General features: G+C 35.7%; 1 protein-coding gene across 1 annotated transcript; it reads right to left on the reverse strand.

Moving 5' to 3' along the window:
- Nucleotides 1–11,094: 11,094 nt before the first annotated feature.
- LOC107435084 (chaperone protein ClpB1) lies at nucleotides 11,095–18,025 on the reverse strand. The gene is made up of 7 exons (XM_060814371.1): nucleotides 17,968–18,025; nucleotides 17,291–17,443; nucleotides 17,127–17,192; nucleotides 13,015–13,397; nucleotides 12,786–12,896; nucleotides 12,447–12,653; nucleotides 11,095–11,334 (listed from the first exon to the last, which is right to left on the reverse strand). The coding sequence occupies exons 1-7, from the start codon at nucleotides 18,023–18,025 to the stop codon at nucleotides 11,095–11,097; spliced, it is 1,218 nt and encodes a 405-aa protein (XP_060670354.1).
- Between the last annotated feature and the right edge of the window lie 4,906 nt (nucleotides 18,026–22,931).

A 22,931-nucleotide genomic window follows, 5' to 3' on the forward strand; every position in this document is an offset into this window, starting at 1 on the left:
ATGATCCTGTCATTATTCGTCATTTGTCCTGCCCTTCTAATTGATCTACCTGTGATCCTCTGCTTCACAAGATATTTGTATGCGAGGCTATCAAGGGTTGGTGATAATAACAATTCCTACAAAAAGCAAACATTCATATACTTTTAATAGGAAAATCAAGGGAATGATAATTCACAAATTCACTTTAGACTATTATTTATAATCACCTCAGTATCATTAGGCATAAACAATTGCTTGAATGATTCTTTGAATATAACAGCTTCCAATCCCCCATCAATTTCCATTGGAAGCCTTAAAAAACATTTAAGTTGATCTTCGTGAATAAAAGGGTTAAATAATACTATCTCGTCCACTCGATTGACCAGTTCTGATATGAAAGATTTGCTTTCCTGCCAAACGTATATAAAAAAAAATGGTCATTACCATGGAGGAGGAGGACTTGGTTTTTATTTGTGCTTTTAGAAAATCAATAAATTATATGGCATGCATGTGTACCTTATATCTATGTATCAACCAAATTGTAGAAGCAAATCAATTTAGAATTTGGAAATGAAAAGTGAAGCAATGCTACCTAAGATGCATTTGAAAAAAAAAGCTACATTTAAGCATATTGAAATTACCTCTCACTATTAGAATCGCATTAATAAATGACGCAATAAATGCATCGCACAAAATAAATAACGACGTATCGCACCGCGTCACCTAACATCCTGTTGCTAAATCCATAAGACAACAAGCGATGCAGTATGAGAGTCCCCTATCTTTTAGTTTTTAGCGACGCATATTGATTTTTAGCGACGCATTATTTAGCGACGCTTCACCACAATGTTGCTAAAAATATATAAGCGACTGTTTCATATAACATTGCTAAATATATTAGTCGCTAATGAGTCGCCTATTTAGTGATGCATCGACACTTTTAGCGACGCATTATTTGTTAATGCGTCACCTCTTCTTTTTTTTTTTTAAATTTTGTGAAAAATGATTAAAATAATAAAAATATAAAAATAAATAAAATACAAAAAAATGAAAACTAACTTCATCCAAAATAATTAGAATACAAAAATTTAAAATAAATATTTTGTCATAACAAATTAATTATCAAATAAATTAAATATTATCTCATTGACTTATTTTTACATAATTTGTAAACTATTGTATTTTTCATAACAAATTTAATATTAATTAAACTTCCATGAATGCCTACTCATTGAGATGGAAGTTGACGTTCTCTTATTGACGATATTACACCCTCATACTGCATATGGAAAAATTAAAAAAGTTATTACTACTTAATAAATAAAATATTAATCATTATTAAATTTGTAATTTAGTAAATGAAAATTTAAAGAATATTACCATTGTTCTTAAGATTTGGCGATGAACATTTCTCCCTTTACAGTCATTACAAACATAGTCACTCTCATATTCATCCTTATTATCATTTTCATCGATGCTTGACAACTATATGACAAATGAATTGTGAGCCATCGTAGTATCCCCAAGAACATCTTCTTTAACAAAGGTACGATGTTGTGGTGAAGTTAAAACAATAGACCATCTTGAATCAAGTTGATCTTCAACATAAAATACTTGTTTAACTTAGCAAAACAATGTCAAGCAATATCACAAACAAAATTTCAACAAAACCAAGATTAATAAAACTCAACGAACCTAACCTGCTGTTAAAATGAAAAAAAAAAAACTCACCTCATGTCTCCGCCAACACAAAGAAAAAAGAAACTCACCTAAATGATGAAGACAAAGAAAGAAGAAACCTAGAAAATCACAAGGGCGACACAGAGAAATCCAGCTTCCCGGCCGACGACAACGTAGGCAAATGAAAAATAAAATCCGAAATATCTCACTCTTCAAATCTCTCTTAGATTGCTTCCAAATATAATATCTATTAGGTAGTGTACTTAATGTAATTTTAAAAAAGAAAAGGGATTCAAAGGAGTGCGTAAAAATTTTAAAACGGGCCAAAAATTTTCAAAAAATGGCAAAAACGAGCCTTTTCTCCCAATTGCATTTTTTTTCTTGGATTAATTTTTTATTTTTCATCTGCAAATAAAAACTAAAAATATTTCTTAAAAATGCGAAGCAAAATATCGAAGAGTGCTGTTTATTTTTTTGTTTTTCAAGTACACCTTTATTCTTTATAAAATTTGCATGTCTTTCAAAATTTTTGTTTTTTTTTTAATTGAGAGAACAGGTGACGCATTCTCTTCAAGAAGGGTCGCCTATTCTTGAATTGTGGGATCAAGCGACGGATTATGTTCGAAAAGCGTAGCCTGTTTCATTTTTTATATTTTCTTTATAATCTTTAAATAATTTTTTAATTGTTCATCTACAAATGTATTCATGTAGCAATCCAATGAACATAAATTTTATTGATCTAAAAATAGAAAATAGTTTTGTCAATGCTTTTCTCAGTTACTCACATATATGTGTATAGACGAGATACAAAATATCTCAAGACCTAATTTGAGATAAGGTACCGAATATAGAATTCTAATTCAACAAGCATTTATTGACCAATTTATCTACATAAGTATGTTAAATGAGCTTAACTTTCATGTGTTTGTGATCAATGATAGTTTACTTGTTTTTAAAAATTGAAAGTTTATTAAATTGCTTTTTTCAAAAATAAAAAATAAAAAAAAATTGAAGGAACAGGCGACACAATTCCATTAAAACGCGTCGCCTATTCCATGTTTTTTTTTTTTAATCCTTAATTAGTTTTGTTGATTGCTCATCTACAAATTAAAAAAAAAAAGCATATTTGTAAAACTAAAAAATTACTAAAAACAACTTTCAAATTGAAAAAAAGTTAAAAATTGGTTGGGTGCAACGGCGACGCAGTTGTTTACAAATGTGTCGCCTTTTTGTCTATTTGGCGAGGCATTCTTAAAATAATGCGTCTCCTAACACTATACTAACTAGTGCTTGTTGTATTATTATATTCAAGTCATTTGGCCTGGTGGTGTGGTGATTGCTTGAGAGTGTAGAAGGTTCTGGGTTCAATTCTTGTCATGGCCCTAATTTGATTTCATTTTTTTTATGGGTTTCTAAATGTTTAAACAAAAAAATTGAAAAAAAGAAAAGAAAAGGCGACGCATTTGTTGAAGAATGCATCGCCTGGTGGTGTGGTGATTGTTTGAGAGTGTAGGAGGTCTTGGGTTCAAATCTTGGCATGGTCCTATCTGATTTATTTTTTTTATGGGTTTGTACATGTTTAAAAGAACTAAAAAAACAACTTAAAAAAAAAGAGAACGGGGGACGCACAGTCTAAGTAGTGCGTCGCCTGTTAACTGTATAAAAATAAAAAATAAAAAAACTTTGTTTTGGCTCTCTAATATTTTTACTGGTTATTTGTTGTTGAAATAAAATTAGATTTATTAAAAGAACTAAAAAAAAAAAAGGTGAAGAGAGAACAGGCGACGCACAATCTAAATAGTGTGTCGCCTGTTAACTATATATATATATATATATAAAAAGCTCAGTTTTAGCTCTCTAATATTTTTACTGGTTATTTGTTGTTGAAATAAAATTAGATTTATTAAAAGAACTAAAAAAAAAAAAGGTGAGGAGAGAACAGGCGATGCACAATCTAAATAGTGTGTCGCCTGTTAACTATATGAAAAAAAAAAAAAGGCTCAGTTTTGGCGCTCTAATATTTTTACTTGTTATTTGTTGTTAATAAAATTAGATTGATTAAAAGAAGAGATATTGGCAACTATGCACCCTGAACTTTATCGGGATTGATACATTACATCGTAAACTTTTTTTCCTGGTATTATACACCCTAAACTTCTTTTTCCTTAGCACCGTTGGTTTTTCTGTCAAAAATGCTTAACGGAATGACCACGTGCTGCGCAAGTGATCATCAAGCAAAGATAAATCAGGTCATTTTACTGTCCTCATCACATGCCTCTCGTGTGCTCTATTGATTTTTTATTTTTATTTTTGGTTTTATGTGTAGATCTGCGGCAGCTTTGATGATGGGTGTTGATGATTTGCACAAGTTCAGAAGATTGCGCCTTGAAAGGAATGATTTTTCGAAGAATGGTAGTGCTGGAATGGTGAATCCAGCCTCTAGGCAAATTTATTTAACTTTCCCAGCTAACAACACTTTCAAGGAGGAAGATGTTTCAAATTATTTCAGGTTCTATTATCTTAAAATGGATCTTGTGGGTTCTTTTTTCTTTTTTGCTCAATGGATTATTATTCAATATGCTGATTTTTTATTATTATTTTTTTTTCAATTGAAGCATTTATGGACCAGTTCAAGATGTGAGAATCCCATACCAGCAAAAAAGAATGTTTGGATTTGTGACTTTTGTCTACCCAAAAAACGTGAAGCTTATCCTAGCTAAAGGAAACCCTCATTTTGTTTGTGATGCTAGAGTTCTCATTAAGCCTTACGAATAGAAAGGCAAAGTCCAGGATAAGTACATGCAGATTTTGAAAGCTTTTGATCTATTTTTTTTTCTCTTTTATGTCGTAAGCAAAATAGTAAACTTTTTTGTTGCAAAAGCTAATTTCTTTTTTCTTTTTTCTTTTTTTTTGTTTTTTGTTTTTTTCTCTTGTGAATTTCCAGGAAACAGCAATAGCAACAAGTTGAAAGAGGAGATTTTTCACCCTGTGGTACCCCAATTGGTTTGGATTCTAGAGACCCATATCATCTTCAACTTGGTAAGCGAAAACCCAGAAAAAAAATTAAATCATCTGTCTGTTATAGCATTCGAAAGTGGATTTTTTTTTAACTCGTGGTTTTCTATATTTATGAGAAGAATGGCATTCAAATCATTTTTGACACGATCTACCCTCGCTTGATGATCATGTGCGCAACATGTGGTCATTCCGTTAAGCATTTTTGACAGAAGAATCAACGGTGTAAGGGAAAAGGAAGTTTGGGGTGCATAATGCCAGAAAAAAAAATTTTGGATGCAATGTATCAACCCTGATAAAGTCAGGGTGCATGGCTGCCAATATCCCTTAAAAGAACTAAAAAAAAAATGTGAGGAAAAAACAGGTGACAAACAATCTAAATAGTGCGTCGCCTATTAACTATATATAAAAAAAAAATAAAAAAACCTTAGTTTTGGCGCTCTAATATTTTTACTGGTTATTTATTGTTGAAATAAAATTAGATTGATTAAAAGAACTAAAAAAAAAAAAAGGATGAGGAGATAACAGGCGACGCACAATTTTAGTAGTGCGTCGCTTGTTAACTATATATAAAACAAATATAATAATAATAACCAGCTAAGTTTTGGTGCACTAATATTTTTACTGGTTATTTATTATTGAAATAAAATTAGATTGATTAAAAGATACTAAAAAAAAAAAAGTGAAGAGAGAACACGCGACGCACAATCTTATTTGTGCGTCGCTTGTTACACATATAACCAAAAAAAAAAAATAGCTCAGTTATGTTGCTCTAATATTTTTATAGGTTATTTGTTGTTGAATTAAAATTAGATTAATTAAAAGAACTAAAAAAAAAAAGGAGTAGAGAGCAGGTGACACACAATCTATATAGTGCGTTGCCTGTTAACTATATATATATAAAAAAAAAAAAAAAACTCATTTTTATCGGTCTAATACTTTGACTGGTTATTTGTTGTTGAAATAAAATTAGATTGTTTAAAAAGACTAAAAAGAAATTAGAAAGTAAAGGGAAGAGAACAGGCAATACACAATCTAATTAGTGTGTCACCTGTAACATATATAATAAAAAATAAATAAAAAAAACAACTCGGTTATGTTACTCTAATATTTTTACTGCTTATTTGTTGTTGAAATAAAATTAAATTGATCAAAATAATTGAAAAAAGAAGAAGGTAAGAGTGAACAGGCGACGCACAATCTAAATAGTTCCTCACCTATTAACTATATATTAAAAAAAAAATCTCAGTTTTGTTACTCTAATATTTTTAATGGTTATTTGTTGTTGAAATAAAATTAGATTGTTTAAAAGAACTTAAAAAAATAAAAAGTAAAAGGAAGGTAACAGGCGACGTATAATCTAAATAGTGCGTCGCCTGTTACATTTATTCAAAAAAAAAAAAAAAAATCAGCTCAGTTATGTTACTCTAATAGTTTTACTGATTATTTGTAGTTAAAATAAAAGAATACTGTTTAAGAGATTTGCGAGCATAAACTATACAAGAAAAATTATATAATTGAACAACAACCTTGTATAATTAAATTTTATTATTATGTAAACATAGATTAGTGGTTGGTTTTCATTTTTCATGAGTAGCATTTAAACGTACAATACAATTCAGATAAAATATACATGCAGTATTAATGGCGACTCTGGTCAGCCCAACATTCAGCGATCCTTAATGGATATGTCGAGTGTTTTTTGTTTTTAGCAACCTTTTGAGGTCGACAGTTTTTGGATGCGTCGTATATTTATTGAATTTTTACTGACGCATTAACCTCAGAGTCACGGTTTTGTTTTTCCAGACGCGTTTGTTTTGTAGCGTCGTTAAGTGAGTGTCGCTAGATATCAATTTTCGCATAGTGTCTTCAATTTTACTAGCAACCCAACATTTTTGGAAGTAACCTTCATGAAGAGACACAATGAAGCCTTTGTTCCACTATTTGAAGCAAGCATGAAAATATTGTTGCATAAAGTAGCCTTATGCCCATGCTCGTCAATCATCATACCATGATAAAGTAGTGAAATCAGAGCTTTCAAATTAGAACCACAAGCCTTTTCAATTCCATCCAAAAAGAAAATGGTGTGTGGCATTATCTTGAGAGCTTGCTCATCACCATTGTGCCTACGAAAGAAAAATTGATAGGCACTTCATTTCTACTAATTCAGAAAAAAAAATGTAAATAAGACAAGTAACTGCATGAAACAAAATCGCTTACTTCCTTAAAAAAGATGCATTCATGTCGCAGGACTTGGAGAGATCACTATGGCAAAATAGGTTTGTCCCATCATCACGCTTGAATTTCTTAGTAAAACGTCTAACAAGATCTGTCTTACCAATTTCATTAAGACCGAGTATTAAAAAGTCTTAAGAGGTCGATGTGTGACAACTTGAGTTGAACCCATAGCCAAGTGAAACAACTTAGCTACAATACCAATGAATTCTCTTTTCGGCAGGTTACCCAACCTTATATTAAGCTCTTTAATCCTTTCCATACTCATCATTTTCAATTTCTCTATTTCCCTATCTTCAGTGATCTTCTCATCCAAGGAATCGGCAGTGATCTAAACACCAAAAACATGTATAGTAATGGTGTTAGTGTAATGTCATTTTTGTTGCTGTCATAAGTTGCTTTGTGATGATTAGTTACTCTATTTTCAGCTTTTTGATGAAACACTGTTGTATTAGGTAGCCAAAGTATGGCTTGTCTTTTGGTGGTATGATTACTGCATTTGTAGATGAAAAGTATGAGATTTACTATTGTAAGCTCGTGTTTATATATTTTTGTCCAGAAATGAATGAGGAAAGTTTTCACACCAATTTACGCTCCTTGTTTTCTTTTCTTTCCTTTTGCTATTTTTTTTTTTCTAAAAATCCAACAAATGGTATAAGAGCTCTAATGATCTTAGTGGGGCTGTGAGTGAAATAGTAAAAAAAATACAGAAAGCTTCCTTCTACCTTTCCTCCCTTTTTTTTTAAAATGGCTTCAATTCAATTTTCTGCTCCATTACCTCTTATATTTTTTGGAGAAAATTATGTCATGTGGTCTATAAAAATGAAAGCTTACCTTTAAGCTTTTGACTTATGGGAAGTTGTAGAGACCGATAGAAATCCTCCCCCTTTGACAGCAAATCTCGCTATCGCTTAAATAAAGCAACATAGTGAGAAGGTTGCAAAAAAGTTTAAGGCTTTATCTGCTTTACATGCTGGTGTTTCAGAAGTGATGTTCATCAAAATTATTGTGAGATCTCACATCGGTTGGAAAGGGGAACGAAGCATGCCTTAAAAGAGGATGTGAATATCTTTCCCTTGCGACGTGTTCTGATGAGGGAAAGTAAAACCGTGAGGGGTAGGATTGGGCTCACCACCTAGCTTCCAAAGCAGACAATATCGTGATTGGGCCTGGGAGGCCCGTGCCAGTGGGACTGGTAGGTAGGGGTTGGAACATAATTTCTCCTAACCATTTCGACGCGTTTTGACAAAACCATGTGGGTAGGCCCAAAGCGGACAATATCGCATGCGGGTGGACTGAGCTGTTACAATTATAGCTTGCACTACAGCTAAAGGGATCTGGGACAAGCTAAAAGAAGAGTTCCAGAGAAGTGCAAGAACAAGACAAATGCAGGTATTAAACTTAAGGAGGGAGTTTGAAACTTTAAGAATGAAGGATTTTGAGTTAGTAAAAGACTTCATTGACAGACTAATGAAGGTAGTAAACCAAATCAGAATTCCTGAAGAGGAGCTGAGTGACAGACAAATGGTGGAGAAAGTGCTGGTCAGCTTGCCAGAAAAGTTTGTAGCAAAGATCTCATCTTTGGAGGAGTCAAGAGACCTGAATTAGATTTCATTGTCAGAGCTTGTTAATGCTTTACAAGCAACTGAACAAAAAATATCTATAAGACAAGAAGAAACTTCAGAAATTGCTTTTCTAGCACCACAAAAATGCAAGGCTCCAGCAAACAATAACCAAATGAAGCAACAAGGTGGAGGAAGTAATGACAAAGGATGATATGGTGCTGGTACAAACAGAGAGGGTGAAAGAAAGAAGTTTGTGATGTGTTCTCTTTGCAAAAAGGACAACCATTATGAAAAATATTGCTGTTTAGGCCTAATGTTCAATGTAGAGCTTGCAAACAACTTGGACATGTTGAAAAAGTTTGCAAAAACAAAGGAGAACCAATACAACAAGCATACCAGGTACAAGTTACTGATGAAGCATGGCAAAGTGAGGAAAGGCAGTTTGTTGCTACATGTTATGCAGAAAACGATAGCAAAGAAGCTTGGTTGGTGGATAGTTGCTGTACTCAACATATGACTCATGATGCTGATCTCTTCAAGACCTTGGATAGAAGCTTTGTTTACAAAGTCCAAATAGGAAATTGAGATTTTATTCAAGTTCAAGGCAAAGGAGATGTGGCTGTGGAAACTTCGACAGGTACTAAACTCATTTCAAATGTGCTCTATGTACATGAAATTAATCACAGTTTGTTGAGTGTGGGACAAATGCTTAAAAATGGATATTCTTTGAATTTTCAAGATAAATCTTGCATAATATACGATCAACATGGAAGTGAAATTCTAAATGTTGGAATGAAAGATAAAAGCTTTGTAGTAGAATGGAATTGAGAAAAAAGTAAAGTTCAAGCCTTAGAAGAGAATTTTATCCAAGAACATGGTGAAATTCAGGAGGAGGCTGATTCAAATGATGAAGATTCTGTTGGAATCCGAGGTACAAGACTCTTGACTGATGTATTTGAGAGATGCATCCGAGGTACCAGACCCTTCACCGATACATTTGAGAGATGCATCCAAGGTACATGACCCTTCACTGATGCATCCAAGAGAAGCATTCGAGGTACAAGACCCTTCACTGATGCATCCGAGAGAAGCATCTGAGGTATAAGACCCTTGACTGATGTGTATGAGAGACGCATCCGAGGTACAAGACCCTTGGCTGATGTATATGAGAGAGGCATCAGAGGTATAAGACCCTTGACCGATGTCCGAGGTACCAAACCTTTGAACGATGTCCAAGGTAGAAGACCCCTGATCGATGTCCCAGGTAGAAGACCCCTGATTGATGTCCGAGGTAGAAGACTCGTGACTGATGTCCGAGGTAGAAGACCCTTAACCGATGTCCAAGGTATACGACTCCTGACAGATGTCCGAGGTATAAAACCCCTGACTGATTTCCGAGATATAAGACCCCTGATCGATGTCCTAGGTATAAGATCCCTGACCGATGTCCAAGATATAAAATCCTTGTCCGATGTCCGAGATACAAGATCCATATCCTATGTCCGAAGTACAAGACCCTTAACTGATGTATATGAGAGATGCAACCTAGCATTGTGTGATCCAATTACTTTCTATGATGTAAATCAGTTCGAGACATGGAGAGAGGCTATGAAAACTGAAATCAGTATGATAAACAAAAACAAAACTTGGGAATTGGTGGGCAAACCTCAAGGCAAAAAGGCAATTGGAGTGAAATGGGTTTTTAAGACCAAGTTCAATGCAAATGGTAAAATAAACAAGCATAAAGCAAGATTGATAGTTAAGGGTTATGTGCAGGAACTAGGTATTGATTATGGAGATACGTTTGCACCAGTTGCAAGATATGAGACAATCAGATTTCTACTAGCTCTTGCTGTTCAAAAAAGTTGGAAAGTTTACCATTTAGATGTGAAATCTACATTTCTAAATAGTTACTTGCAGGAAGAAGTGTATATTGAACAACCTGAAGGCTTTGTTGTTCAAGGAAAGGTAGACAAATTTATAAGCTGAAAGAAATGGTGAAGTGAAGCTGGTTCATTATAGGTTTGAGGTCCAGCTTGCTGATATTTTGACAAAAGCATTGCCAAGAAACAAGTTTGAAACATTGAGAAATGATCTTATTGTTTCCAGCAAAAGTGCCAAGGAGGAGTGTTAGTGTAATATCACTTTTGTTGCTGTCATAAGTTGCTTTGTGATGATTAGTTACTGTATTTTCAGCTTTTTGGCGAAACACTGTTGTATTAGGTAGCCAAAGTATGGCTTGTCTTTTGGTGGTATGATTACTGCAATAGTAGGTGAAAAGTAGGTGATTTACTGCTGTAAACTCATGTTTATATATTTTTTACCAGAAATGAATGAGGAAAGTTTTCACACCAATTTATGCTCCTTGTTTTCTTTCCTTTTCTTTTGCTGTGTTTTTTATTTAAAAATCCAACAAATGGTCTCTACTGTTATTCTATGAATATAAAGAAAGCAAGCAAGCAAGCAGAAGAAAAAACAATTTTAGACGTACCACTTTGGAATCATCAATCTTGTTCACATCAATAGCACTTCTTAATAGACTATCTAATATGTGGATACCTTTTGTAACTTTGGTCGGATCTCTTGCAACCAATTCATCACTCATCAACTCATTAAAAAGTTATCTCAGCATGTAAATTTGCTTGACCCATTTTTTCTCTTTATAATATGCAATTCTTAACTCATTAAAAGTCATCAGGAAGTCTGTTAAATCCTGATACTCCGATGTACCATTTTTTTCGCACCTGTAAGATAGATCCTTTGTCCCACTGGTGTCATCTATCTGATTTGTTGTGAGAAGCTCCTGTATCACTGGTGTCACATTATTCTCAAGCCAAATCCTTATATTCTTCCTGGATCTCTGGTACAAAAATATGTAAAGAGAGTTAACTATCATCACTAGCACAAATGAATTTATTTTTATTTGACACATTTAGTATAAATCATTACAGCATATTAATTAGTCATGATGATTTAAATTAAAAAAGAGACAACATTTTTCAAAACATCTTTGACATAGCAAATGGATCTCTGGCTCGCTTCAGGTATTACACTCGCTGGAGATCTCCATCAATGTGTATCACAAATTCGTAGTTAATATCAAACATGAAACAGATTGAATATCACATATTCATAGAAATACAATAATTGTTTCTAGGTAATCAGACTAATGATCTTATATTTAAATTTCACTGCAATCTACGCCCAACTTCCATAATATATATAGTCTAAGCATGCATTACAAGTACAACCATGTTAGCTCTTGTTCATGGAATCACTTCAGTACCAACTATACTAAACTTAGCTTGTTTAAGTAGCATGTCTATAATCTGAGACTGAAATGAAATTAAACAGATTTACAGAAATGGAAAGCCCACAGAGAGTCGACATGTAATTTATCCCCTTATATACCACGTAAAATTCTCTAATTACATTGTATTCTTTGTTTGTATCTTATAATTCATCACAAACTACATAATTAAAATAGGATTTTTCGTTTCTTAAGAAAATATTCGAAAACAACAGCTCATAAAGACAATCTAAGACTATGCGCGGGATCTCCTAAGAACTTAGTAAAAAAAGAGGATTCCTTTTATTTCTCTTTTGTTACAAAACTCTACGCAACCAAACAAGGAGAAAAGAAAGAGAGCAACCCTGAACAGTAAGTCAATTAACAATTAACATATGTGTGAATGTAGACAACATTAAATGTCATCTAACGAAGCACTCTAATGTAATATTGTAGGAACACACATGTATTTAATAGAGAAATTGCATCTCTTAGAAGACAACATTAAATGATTAATGTCAAGGAAACACAAACATGCAATGTCATCTTATCAAGCATTTTAATGTAATAATGTTCTACACGTACTCAGACGTAATGAAGGTGTACTAGATGCTAGATAGATATGTATAACAAGCATGTCCATGATGAAAAAGACTACAAACCGTTAACTACAACAACCTTACCTTAGTGTTAGTGTAACGGTTCTCAAATACTATAACTCCCACTGCTGCTTCAGACGGGCATAAGATGGTCCGCTTTGGTGCAAAGGAGCACTCAATGTCCCTCAGCAGGTGTCTCGTGATACACTTATATTGCAGAAATGAAAGGGGCTCCAATGCTATTACATCATATAATTTCTCAATCAATTCTGTCCTAAAATGCCTTTTTGCCTGTAAAACACAAATATTCCTGATTTTTGCAAGAGAATATGTGTATATATAAATATATATATATATATATATATATATATATATATAAGCGCAATAATACAAAAGTACATGATTCTTCCCACAGGAATTTACCTCTGCTAGAATGGAAATATGACGACAATCATTCAGCCTTAGTAGATGTTCTTCATCGCCTAGTTCTTTTCTTGGAAAATTTTCAATTTTCCTACCCATGAGATAGACATCCTCTTCAACATTAGATAATAATCAATATCTTAGAGAAATCAACATCATGTCCTTTCCCATTGCTTAGTCTGCCATGAGTTAAAATTTGAAGCAAAGTGTCTTCATCATCACAACATGCCATTTCAATATTATCAAGCAAGACAACCCCGAAAGGTCTCTTCTTCACAACTTCAATGAGTTGTTCCCTGAATCCTGGCTCAGTTGAGTGAGAATCTGGGTTCATGTATTTTGACATGTCAAATTCAGTCAACATGTCTTTATCATCAAAAACTTGCTCAGCAATGGCTTTAGCAAGCTCTGTCCTGCCACAACCAGGACCATAAAGAAAGAGTAACGGACCACACGGGCCAGAGGCAGACCTTCTATGGTTTAACAAGGTAGTGGTGATTGCAAATTTAGTAAATTCTTGCCCCACAACCTGCTTGTGAAACTCGGAAAAAATTTTGGTTCTGTAACTGGAAGTAACCATGACGTTGGAATGCCAGTCAAGGACCTCACTACCTGTGTACCAATAGAAAATTAAAATCAAAGTTCCATTCAATACATCAAACCAACAATGTCATTCCATTAGGGGATATCCGATTGATAAAATCCAAATTCCATGTGAGAGGTCCTATAGGTTGTATAGTAACAAAGTGCGCATTCACATAATAAACTAACCAAAGTGCTAAATGACTAACTTATGTACCTTTGCTACCGTACAAGCAGAAACAATTAGCAACTGCTTTTGTTGTGTCTGAGCTGCTAGAGCAAGCCCAGTGACAAGTGTAACACCCCGTCCCGAACTATGTCGGAATTTTTGCACGTTGACCGAGGTTGACTGTTGACCATTGACCAAGGGGTCAAAAGTTGACTTTTTGATCCGATTGGAATTCTAGGTTGACTGAAGTACCGTTACAAAGTACACATTGGCACGAGTTCGTAGACTGGTAGCACAATGAAAACGGAGCTACGGTTTGAAAGTTATGAGCAAAACAAGTTGAGGTCCAAACTGTCCAAGGGGTGCTGGAGTTGACTTTTTATTCATGCAAGGTTGAGCTTTGACTCATGCATGGTTGTGAAGTGCTCGTCGATATGAGTCCGTAGACTAGCGGCACGTCCGATTTGGACATGTGGTTTGAAAGTTATGGACCTGTAGAGTTTTTCAAATACTGTATTATTTTAATATTATTTTTAAACGCGTAACGATGTGCCACGTGTGACTTAATGAAGGTGACCATATGTCACCATGTTGAGAAGCCACATGTCAAGCATGTGTAAAATCAAATTATTTTTATTATTATTTTAAATAATAATATTATTATTAATATTATTTAATTAATTTGAATTTATTTCTTTTTATCTTCCTTTTTCTTTTTCTTTTTCTTTTTCTTTTTTTTCTTTCCCCCATGTGGGAAAACACCTTCTTTTTTTTCTTTTCTTTTTCTTTTTTTTCCTTTCCCTTTCCTTCCCTTCTTCTTCCCCGAGCCATCAAAAACACGCAGACTTTTTCTCTCCCTCCGACCGTCCCTCTCTCTCACCGTGTTTTCTTTTTCCGGCCACCAGAACCACGCACGCGCCGGCCACCGTCCAAGCCCACACACCGGAGAGTTCACCAGCCAAATTTGGCTGCCGGCCGGCCGGCGACGCGCCCAGATCGGGCCGGCGAAGTCGCGGCGGCGGTTGAAAATTTTCCGGCGATTTTGCCTCCTCTCCCCCTATTTTGGGTCCTCTGAGTCCAAATATGGCCTCCAATCTCAAAAATTTGAAGCGGTTTGCGAGATACGAGGAATTGAAAACCGGCCGAAGCTTTCCGGCCACCTCCGGCAGAATTGGGGTCGATGGAGACCGGATTTGTAATCCTCATCGCTCAAGCTTCGATTCGGTATATTATTCGCCTATTTTGGATAATATTTGTGTTTGACCCCCCGGGTACCGGGTATTATTTACCCAATTAAAATATTAATTTATTTGGCTGTGTGTGAATTGTGTTATAGGAGCACCGGTGAGACGTGGAATTGATCCCATGGTGGATCATGGTTTAATTGTGTGCTCCAGGTGAGTGACCCACCTTTAAAAATATTTTTGGGGTAATTAATTATATTTATGTGGTGTTAAATTGATATCTGTAAATTGTGCTCATGTGGCGTATTTTAAATACAATCAGAAAAAATATTATTTTATATATATATTTACCCATTGGTGCTGAATGAAATTTTGGGGTCATTAGAAATTCCCGATTATTATTTTATTGTGATTAAATGGTAATTATTACACATGAGCAAGTATTTTCAGTAATTGATTGTGTCTGGATTTTATATCATTTTTGGGCAATTAATTATGTTTAATTGGTATTTAATTTATGCTCATGTGGTACAATTTGGTTATGGTTTTATTGTGGTTTAATTTATTTATTATGCATGAGCAAAGTATATTTCGGTAATAATCGTACGTGGTTTTAAGTATTATTTTCGGGCATAATTGGGTTAAATATTTTATGAAAATATTTGTTTAAATTTTATAAATTATGCCCGCGGTATTTTTATGGTTGCATCTCGTACTTCGAGAAAATTATAGTTTGTTGGTTATCAATGTTTCGTACCGGTTTATTAAATAAAAATATGTGGGATGGTAAATGTGAGAATTTAATGTATTTCCCACGGTAATTTTGGAAAACGGTACGGTTGGTTAATAATGTTTATTTTTAGACGCACTCATACAGTATTGGTGTTCTGGTGTATGGACACGTGGTAGCGCGCAGGTATTATGTGGTTTAGCGCGCGGTTATTATTTCTCCCGTTGTTGCCATTGGACCGTGGGCAGGCAAGTTTGTTATTGCGCACAGCCACCCCCCTCCTTGGCCGGGAGATGGTTTCAGCAGCGGTACTGTCGGGACGCCGAAGTGCCGTTTGCAGGTTTCTCTCTTTAACCCCCCCGCCAGTCGGTGCTCGGGACGCTGGGTATCGGAGGGCATCACCGGTATATGGTGTGGTGCGTCAGGTGTAATTTTCAAATAAAGTTTCAAACCCCAAAGAGTACAAAATTATTTATTATAATTTATTGCAGTTTATTTATATTTGAGGTATTTATTTATTTATTTGTTGTTTGTTAAATTATTTGGTCCCTTGGTTTTCGGGAAGTACGAATATCGGGTTTTGTGAAAATGTTTTAAAAGGGGAACATTTCCAACTGAGTGAATAGTGAGGGTTTTGAGAGAAAGTATTACTTCAATTGTTTATTTATTTATTTATTTAATTGTTCGGTATTGATTTATTAAATCCCTTTATTTGGTATATTATTTATATTAAAGGTGTACAGTAGATAGGGTCACTCACTGAGATGATTAGCATCTCACACTCTTAAATTTCGTTCCCCTAGGTCCAGGTTGGAGACGTTGATTGTCCGGGGCGAGCCCAACGTCTCAGTTCGTTGCCGAAGGTTCAAGAAGTTTTTCTTCCCTTTTTTCCTCTTTGTCTTGTATTGCTTCCTTATCTGTCATTTTATAAATTCCACATTTGTTGTATAATGCTCTGTATACTGTATTGGACGTGTAGTTTTTATTTATGCACTGGGTTGCTGCTGTTATTATTTGAAGTGCTGAAATTTGTGGAATCAATCTGTAGTAACGTGGGAGGAATAAGGGGATGTTTATAGAAGTGTGTTTCAGTGCAGGTAATTTGTGGTAAGTCCTACCCTTAGGGGAGATGCTGCCGGATTTTCCGTTGGAAGGTTCGGTGGTATTTTCCTGGGATCAGGGCTTGTCTAGGGTTTCGGGGAAGGAATTCTGGACGGGTCCTGACTCAAGTTTGTAAAGCTGTTGAAACAAAAGGTGGTCCATTTTCTTGGCCATTTGCAGCTGCTTCACATAAGAAATAAGCTGTTGGTGGACCTGCTCCAACTTTAATACATCTTTACTTCTCTTCTCGGATCTTCGCCATGAGTTTATCAGCGGCTTCCACTTGGTCTCAAATTTTGTCCATTTTTCCTTGAGTTCTTTATCTCCTTTTTCACCTGAATTCATACGTATGTCAAGTAATTGAACCATATTAGCTATGCTAATTGCAATCAATTAAGTGACATATTATGCATCAAATTAACTTACATTAGCAGACCACACTCTCTTGCCAGGATACTTCTCTTTGGAAATTTCACACAATTCAATATGCGTGCGAGTGAACAACTATTCGTCCAAATCATCATCCGTGTCAATTTGATTTATTTGCTCAAAACATGCTCTTTACAGGAGATCACCAGCCAGTTGCTGCTGCACAGACTTGCAGCTCTTATAGTCGTGAGCTTTGCTCTGTGGCAATAAAACTAAAAACAAAAGAGAAAATAAATTTAATGTGAAACATTTATATAATTGTTAAAAATATTAGATTATTATTAGCAGTAACAAGGAGAAGACAATTAACTGTCAGTGTATTTGATGGCAATGCAAGCAGCAATCACTAAAGCTTTGGGATGGATGTGAAGGCAATAAATCTGTTCCAATTTCTGTTTGTCTTCAACTTGAAGTCGGCCAATAAGTTGAGCTGAACTGGGTTTGGTGATGATCCCATATCTATCTGCTCACAAGACTAACAAAATAAATAACTCAGTGCTACAATCATGAGGCAACCAGCAAGAGCAAAAGGATTGGTTCAGTTGATTAACTTTGTTAAAAACAATAAAATAAAATAAGGAAAAATAAATAAAATTCATGAATAATTGGACAGAAAAAAAAGGTGAAAGTAAAATAGATCATAGATTAGTTGATGTTCAAAACAAAGAATAATCATGATTCACGATTTTTTTGACCAAAAAAAAAAACTGAACAAAACGATTCACGACTTACTGTTAGGCCTTTTTCTTTTCTTTCTACAGAGGGATTTGGCAAATCCAACATAGAATAAAACCTTTTCATTTATCTATTTTTGGATAGTTAAAGAAACGACTATTTTTTATGTATCTTTGCCGCCATATTCCATAATCTCCCAAATTCCAACAAAAGTCATCTCTAAAATTGTTTCTAAATATTATACTTCATTAGAATACTTTCTACCAGTATTTTTATTATTATTATTTTAAGCAAACTACGCTCCTTCTTTACTTGCCCAAAAAACAATCTCCACAACCTTTCCATAATTCAATTCCAGACTACTTTCCATAATTCAATTTCAGACTATTTGCTAATTTCGCAATGAAGTTTTGGAAAAATTCTCTATGGCTAATATTGGGAATGAAGTTTTGGCGAAATTCCCTATAGCATGGACCTTCTATTTTAAACTCACATAATGCCAACATGCCTTCTTAAACTTTCCACTTATAAGCAGATTCTGAATCATGGAAAAAATATCTTTATCTGATTTTTCTGGTGTAATAAACGACTTCATTCTGTTATATATAGACCTCCCAAACCACCCTTTTAGCACATACTCTTTATCATCAAACTTGGGTAAGCATTTTCTTCTCGCTATACCAAAGGGTCAAGTTTTATTCATCAAACTTGACTCTTTGGTGTTTTTCACTTTGCAGTCTTCTGCTCAACCAGTCGAGTGTCGAGTCACTCTTTTAGGCCAGGTACGTGAGGTTGTCCTTTCCAAGCCTGGTTAAAACGCTAAAAATTTATGCGAGCTTTTATCTGTTAAATACATCAGATAGTAGTAGCACATAATAGTAATTGGTAGGATGAGTTTTTTAATTTTTTGCTTGTTCCTTAGGGTTAACAGTTTTCCACAATGTCGTCTCTTATGCCTCTCGTCGCTCCACCTCCAACGATGCTGAGCTATGAGGATTCAACCCGTGCTGTGAAAGAAGAATGTCCGAAATTGGAATGCCCGAGGCCGGGTAGTTTTTGGCCGGGTGAAATCGTCAGCCGCCTCGGATGCAACTGCAACTGCTAGTATCACGAAGTCTGTTGCAAGGCCATGATGCGTGAGAGACAAGAAAGATGTTTCAACTGCCATAGCAAACTCTTTTTGATGAACACCCGGACAACAGTACTAGAGGGGTACAAGATTGCCAATGTACCACCACCAGCATCATCTTCGTCATCATCATCTTCGTCAAATGAGTACGAGTTATGGCAAAATTTCTGGATTTATCTTAAATTAACTTGATGCCAGCATACATTCGTTAAACTTTCCACTAATAAAACAATTCCAGATCGTGGGGAAAAAAAAATTCTGTTTGCCAAGACTTTCCTTATTACCAGCTAGGTATCAAATGTCACAGCATACACGGCTACACTCTGTTTTATATATATATATATATATATATAAACCTTCCAATCCACCTTTTAATACATTCTACCCATTCCAAACTCAGCAGCAGCGATTCTTTATAAGGAACTATCTTGGTGTTTTTCACCCTGTAGTTTTTCGCACCGGTCAGGTATTGCAACTTGAGTCACTGTTCTAGGTCAGGTATGCATTATTTATTCTTTATTATTTATTGTTATTTATTCTTTTAAGCGTGTGCAACATCCACAAGGTGAGGACGGTTAAAAACATGTGAGCTTTACGAAGATACCCTTGATTCATAAGAATTTTACCTGTTAAACACACTTCCACCAAAACTATTTCTTGGTAGGAAAGAAAGCCTTAAGAGAGCTTTTGATCTTATTTATTTATTTATTTTGCTTATTGATTGGCTTAATAGATTTTCCCAATGTCTTCCCCCCGGCGTGAACCTGTGCCTGTGACTGATGCTTCTCGTCGACATCATCCACGTAAGTATCCGAGGGTACTAAACGATTATCAGTCGACCTTTGTTGTGACCCAACAGTGTCCAAAATGCATGAGAGTCTTCCGGCCAAGCGAAATCGTCAGCCGCCTCAGCTGTTATTGCTTCCGTTGGTATCATGAACGCTGTTGCAGGCTCATGGTGTATGAAGGAGATCTAAGGTGTTTCAAATGCCGTGGCCAACACCATTTGAACAGCAGCACAGTACAAGACCCTGAAGGCAGGTACAAGATCTACTTGCCGCCTCTACCCGTTGATGATCACCAAACCGTCACCTCCTCCGTTTAACTGCCAACGGTTTAAGAAGTTAGAAATTGATCATATATACAGTACAGACAAAACCTAATATATTACCCTCGTTTATAGTGTCAGTTTTCAGTGAAAATCCTAGGTTAAATGTGTTAAAGTTGGGCCTAGGCCCACAAGTGTGAATGATTTAGGTTTTCGGTTGTTGAGTTTTGCTATAATATTTTTTATTTATTTATTTAAATCAAATAATATTTTTGATAATAGTGGGAGAGAGTTTTACGGGAGAATAACTCCTTGGGGAGAGTTTGAAGGTTACACGAACTGTAACGTTCTTTTCAATTTTTATTTTTGGAAGGAAATACAGAAAAAAAAAAAGTGTGGTAAAGTGAAGGTACACAGAGAGTTCGAAGAGAAAAGCTTCAGAGGTGCTGAATCTGAAAGCTTTTGCAGCCGTTGTATCCTGGGAGACGTTCACTACAAAACTCCTGCACCGGTGGGCGTAAAACGTCTTAAGGACACTGTGATATCACACAGGCATCGGTCAACCTTTCTAGAAAGTAGATCAATTTCAAAGACCTACAGGTTCTAAAATGCTTTATTTATTTTGTATTTATTTTTATTTATTTTGTATTAAATTGTCCACATGTATTTACATATATTCATCTATGATATTTTTCCAACAATCTTAAGACGTTTTACTAATTTTTATATATGTAAATATAATGTGGAAATTTAAGTTGTTTATTATGTTATTGTTTACTGTGTATATATTGCATTTTTATGCTTATATATATATATTGATTAAATATTTCCATGTGTGTTTCACCGTTGAAACAAGAGAAGAAAAAAAAAATTTATTAAGCCCGTGGGTATAAAAAAAATTTATGGGTAATTATTAATTTTTTGTTTTTGATCAAAAATCTTTCCAAAATTGAATTGCCCAAAATTTTTAAATATTTTGGTGTATTTTTGGTAATTTTTTGGCCACTGGGAGAGTGGAAAAGAGAAGGAAAATTGTTGCTGGGTCGTATGACCCATTTACCAGAGAAACCGGGTCAAAATGACCCGGTTGAAGGTTGAAGAAGAAAAGAAATAAGGTTTGGGCTGTATCTGAAAGGTTGGGCCGGTTTTTCTAATGTTAGTGGGTCAGGCCCAGTTCTAAAGCCCAGACCAGGTTAGAAGAGGCTACTGTTTAACCCAGAACCCAGGCCCGATTGAGATCAAGGCCCAAGAGAACCGGTCCAATGGCAAATGGGCTTACCACGTGTCACCAAAACAATGAGCCACATATCGCCCAACGGGTGGAACACGTGTCGACCTGACACAGATGACACGTGTCTCCTTATCGGACGGCCACGTTTCATGCTCTGACAGTCCACGGCCACGTTTCATGCTCTGACAGTCCACGTGTCGACCTGCTACAAGTGACACGTGTCTGTCTCTAGTATCGACACGTGCCGTAAATAGTGCCAACAGGATCGCCACATGGCATATCCACGTCATCAATGTGATGATGTGGCCTGATGCCACGTCATCATGGTTATGACGTGGCGGTGACATGTCACCAGGATGATCACGTGGAGGGGCACCACATCAGCGATCTGATGATGTGGCATGGTCCCATGTCAGCTGCATCATGACATGGTAGGGGTGCCACGTCAGCATGGTGATACGTGGCATGAACAGTACCTATGAATAGTATTTTGGGGGTGTATACAGTAATTTTTTGTGGTGTATTCAGAAACCATAAAAATCATTTTTTGTGTGTTTTCCTTATGGAAATTGCATATAATTAGTTTGTTAATATAGAAAATAACAACTAATTGATTTCTGTTTTGTGATGTTACAGAAATGGCAAGTGGAGACAACAGGACTGTGCCCACTCAGACTTATGGAATTCAGATGCCTCCTTCTGCTAGTCATGCAGAGAAACCTGAGAAGTTTAATGGAGCAAACTTCAAAAGATGGCAGCAGAAGATGCTATTTTATTTGACCACCCTGGGACTTGCGTGGTACTTGACTGAAGATGCGCCACCCAGTAATGAAGAAAGTGATAAGGAGACTCTCATGGCGGTGGATGCGTGGAATAATTCTGATTACTTATGTCGGAATTATGTCCTGAATGGCCTGTCTGATGCCTTGTATGGTGTATACTGTGGCACGAAATCAGCAAAGGAGCTGTGGGAAACACTAGACCGAAAGTACAAGACCGAGAATGCGAGTTCAGGAAAGTTTATTACAGGCCGATTCTTGGATTACATGATGGTGGATGCAAAGCCAATAATGAATCAAGTACATGAGTTGCAAGTGCTGATTCAGGAAATGCTTGCTGAAGGGATGATAATGAATGAAGCACTGAAAGTGGCCTGCATGATTGAGAAACTACCTCCGAGTTGGAGTGACTTCAGGAATTATCTGAAGCACAAGAGAAAGGAGATGGATATGGAGGCTCTTATTAGCAAGCTTCGCATAGAAGATGACAACAGGAAGTCTGATAAGAGAACTTCGAAGGCCATGTTGAAGGCTAATGTTGTGGAGCATGGTCAAGGCTCCAAGAATAAGAAGCAAATTGGAAAAGCTTCTAAGCTAGGGCCAAAAGGAGGAATCTCCAAGAAGGCCAAATTTCAATGCAGGTGCTTCAACTGTGACAAGGCGGGTCACAGAGCTACTGAATGTAGGCTGCCAAAAAGAAAGAGGAACCAGGCACAAGTGATGGAGGACATCACTAAAGAGGTTGACGATATTGACCTAAGTGCTGTGATATCTGAGGTGAACTTGGTGGGATCTAATCCTAGAGAGTGGTGGATAGATACTGGTGCGACCCGCCACATGTGTTCGGATAGGAGTATGTTCACTTCCTTCGAACCAAAGAAGAATGGGGAGAAGCTATTTATGGGTAACTCCGCTACCTCAGAAATCCAAGGTGAGGGCAAAGTAATCCTGAATATGATCTCGGGAAAAGAGCTGACTCTGAATAATGTATTGTATGTTCCAGACATTCGCAAGAATCTGGTATTTGGATCGCTGCTGAGCAATCATGGTTTTCGCTTAGTGTTTGAGTCAGACAAGGTTATTTTGTCT

This window comes from Ziziphus jujuba, chromosome 1 (genome assembly GCF_031755915.1).
Source record: "Ziziphus jujuba cultivar Dongzao chromosome 1, ASM3175591v1".
Classification (NCBI taxonomy): Eukaryota; Viridiplantae; Streptophyta; class Magnoliopsida; order Rosales; family Rhamnaceae; genus Ziziphus; species Ziziphus jujuba.